Source organism: Larimichthys crocea, chromosome VIII (genome assembly GCF_000972845.2).
Source record: "Larimichthys crocea isolate SSNF chromosome VIII, L_crocea_2.0, whole genome shotgun sequence".
Taxonomy (NCBI): domain Eukaryota; kingdom Metazoa; phylum Chordata; class Actinopteri; family Sciaenidae; genus Larimichthys; species Larimichthys crocea.
In genome coordinates, this window is record NC_040018.1 from 17,026,242 (window position 1) to 17,029,939 (window position 3,698).

Genomic DNA, 3,698 nt, shown 5'->3' on the forward strand with positions numbered 1-3,698 from the left:
TGATATGACTATGGAAAAGTACCCCGAAGGCTTCTTTCTTGAACAAATGACTATTGAAGAATATTTATATACTGGTGGTGGTGGCTACGTCTATACGGATTCCACCAGAACCAAAAGGCAACCAATGCTCCCATATTGTCTTCCACCATGTTCACTTAAGGTAGCAACAAACCTTGCCTCCTGTTCAGTTGAATCACTTGCGCACCTTCCCTACAGCATTTTCATCGCCCAAGGTTATCTTTAGTACAGAACACTAAGCTAAGTGTTGGCTTTAGTAAATTAAAAAAAGAGGGAGAGAGTGCATGTGTGTGCATGTGTGTGCACGCACACACACGTGCATGCATGCGTGTCTATGTGCACAAAGTGAAGTCAAAGCCCTCGTGTGAATTACTGGAAATGGAGTCTCAGTGTAAATGATCCTTGTACCCTTTTATTGCCGCCCATGAAAACTTGATAGATAACAACATGTTCAATCTTTGCACACACACGCACACGCACACGCACACACACACACACACACACACACACACACACACACACACCCACAGAAATCACGAAACTTGCGCGTCTTGGGTGATTACGTTATCTTATGCTCATGGTTTGTCCCATATTCATAACTTCTGGTCTGCATAGTTTACATAAACTATGATCACCAGAATACGGAAACGTGCGCGCGCGCACACACACACACACACACACACACACACACTGACAGGGGGCTGAGCCTGACTGTTTATGGGTGTTACTTTCATAAGATAGTACAAACACAGATAGGGCGCACTGACTGACATTTCAACACAGTTGGTCTTCAGTCGTCCTCAGTTAAAGGCTTCTCAACATGAACGCGATTTTAAAATAAGTATATTGGAATTGGAGTTGGAATGTCACATCATTTTAATTTTACTTTGAGTGACTGAAACTTCTTTGGCCGATATTTGAGTTTGGAAGAAATTTTGTAAGCGGGAGGCGAACTGAAGCAAAGCTTTATTGAAGAGATACAAGGGACTGCTGAAGACTGAAAGATAAAGGTACTCTTTCTCTGTTTTCTGATATTTTAATATGACTTAATGTGGTCAATGCTGATAATCATTCGGGAAAAAAACTACATTTATTTGTCTTGTGGTGTTTCATGTTTCACTTAAAACTATTATACCGTACTATATACTGTAATCTTTTGATACACAGACTCTACGTAACCCACCATAAGGAGTGGAGTAGGCAAGCAAGATGGAGGAACTGAAAAACAGAGGAAAGAAAAGAGAGACAAGACACAGGTAAAAACTAATCTACACTACATGTTACATTTTGAAGGTCATTATGTTTCATTTATGCTCTATTTTTTATGTGGTAACTGATCTTCCAAATGAGAGACAGGGGATAATATGTAACATGAGATTTTCGGTGTAACGCAAATCTATGATCCGATATGTCGCGATAATATCTGGATTCAAATGAACCAAACAGTGCTAGACACTGAATTGGTTGGTTTACTTTCTGTGTTAGTTTGTGTGTTTTCTACTGCTACTTTCCTCAGTTAAGCTGTGAACAACATATCCAAAATACCATATTTAAAACATGTACAAAAATTAGCCATATAGAAAAACATGACTCGTATTTGAGCCCAACATTCAAAAGAAAGACAAAACTAACTCTAAACTCATGCCACTAATTCCGATTACCTAGAGCCATATCGACCAACACCTTGAATTTTCTGTTTTGTTGTACCAGCTGATATGGCAGGACTAAAATATCAAGTACTGGAATAGCTTGAAAAAAAATACCCCTTTTAACATGGTGCTTAACATTGTGCATAACACTATTTTAACTACTTTAACTATTTTAACTATTCTAAAAGTACCATGAAAGTGTACATTTCATCCAGTATGGCAGGAAATGTGCATCCTTGTTGGTTAAAGGGTAACACGTGTTGTTCCTAAATAAGGAATTTACTGTGCAGTTCTTTGCCTTCCAGTAAGTTGTTAAGATTGAGCACAAATTAAAGCCAAATTTCAACTTTGACCTCTTCACTACAACTATAACTGTACACACATGATGGCAGTACAAAAGAATAACACTTCCTTATTGGACCATGTAGACAGACCACTGGTCATTCCTGACTAAAAAACAGGGATATGAATGAATATGGATACATCCTTTATCTACATTATGAACAGATAATGCACCCAGAACAAATCCCAACAGCATGCAAATTTACCAGAATTTGTGCGGTAATATTTGCAATTAGGTTGTCAGTTGGCTTTTATCTGCAATCGGCAACTATTTTTATAATTGGTTAATATTTTAAGTCATCAATCAAGAATACAAAACATCCCTTGATCTATCTTCTCAAATGTGATAATTCTACACTTTTCTTTGCCTTAATTGACAGTAAATGTAAATGTGTTTGGGTTTTAGAGTCCAAGAAAAAAAAAACAAGAAATTAGATGAATTTCCAGAGAGGAAGAAGAGTAATGTAAACATGGTCTTCAGTGTTTAATGTTAAAATATGAGAAGACCATACTGGTCACATTAACTCATTGGGTAATAATAAACATATTATATATATTATAAAAAATTTAAAAAGTATTTATGTACTGTAGGAAAGTACAGATGAAAATAAAGTTGGGAAAACTATTGAGAAAAATCTAAAAAGCTTTCTTGGCCATTTTGTCCCTAGTCCCTAACTTGAGCTTGACAGTTTTAGTCTATCATCAAGTTGCACAAGGGATCTGGCTTCAATTATAGAGCAGATTGTTTTCTCGATTAATCCCTCATCTAATTTCTTAGCAATTATAAAAAATAGTTGCTGATTGCAGATGAAATCCAACTGACAGCCTAATTGCAAATATTACCGCACAAATTCTGGTAAATTTGCATGCTGTTGGTATTTGTTCTGTGTGCATTATCTGTTCATAATGTAGATAAAAGATGTATCCACATTTATTCATATCCCTGTTTTTTAGTCAGGAATGACCAGTGGTCTGTCTACATGGTCTAATAAGGAAGTGTTATTCTTTTGTACTGCCATCATGTGTGTACAGTAGTTGTAGTGAAGAGGTCAGGTTTACTGGAAGGCAAAGAACAGCACAGTAAATTTATTTCCTTATTTAGGAACAAGATTAACACAGGTTTTCCTTTAACCAACAAGGATGCAAAGGCAAAACTTACTGTGCCATCAAGAAATCTATAGTTGGCTGCTGTAAGACAGATTTAGAAGGAAATACACACCATGCAGCTTTGAACTGACAAGTGTATTTCAGCTGTGCAAGCCACTTCCTGTCCATGGACACACAATCAGTCCATTGACCATCATCATTGTTAAGAGGTTAATTGTTAGACATTGGTAATGGTAATTATCAATAATATGAGATGATGAAGTATTGTATTACCATATTTCTATTTTCTATAATTTACAGTGTAAGGAAACAGCTAATTTCCGTTGTGCACTGCTGTGCTTCTCTTTATTGCTGTGGCTAATATCGTCCCTGCAGATACTGACTGCTGTTAGGGGAGTTCTGCTCCATTTAAAATGTTAAATACCTACTTCAGTTTAAATCATATTCTTCATACGGGTTTCTGAGGTCAAAGACTTGGGTTGTGTTTCTGGGTTTACATTTTTATGTCCTGAGGAGAAGATGAGGAGGAGAAAATAACTACCTTTTAACTATATATATACATATACATATACATATACATAT

General features: G+C 36.4%; 1 protein-coding gene across 1 annotated transcript in view; it reads left to right on the forward strand.

The window, feature by feature from the left end:
* Nucleotides 1–786: 786 nt before the first annotated feature.
* chs1 (chitin synthase 1) overlaps nt 787–3,698 on the forward strand; it is a 33,520-nt gene continuing 30,608 nt past the window's right edge. Inside the window, exons 1-2 of the mRNA XM_019254286.2 lie at nt 787–1,028; nt 1,186–1,274. Of these exons, the coding sequence (XP_019109831.1) occupies nt 1,228–1,274 (47 nt within the window). The 5' untranslated portion in view covers nt 787–1,028; nt 1,186–1,227. The remainder of the gene's footprint in view (nt 1,029–1,185; nt 1,275–3,698) is intronic.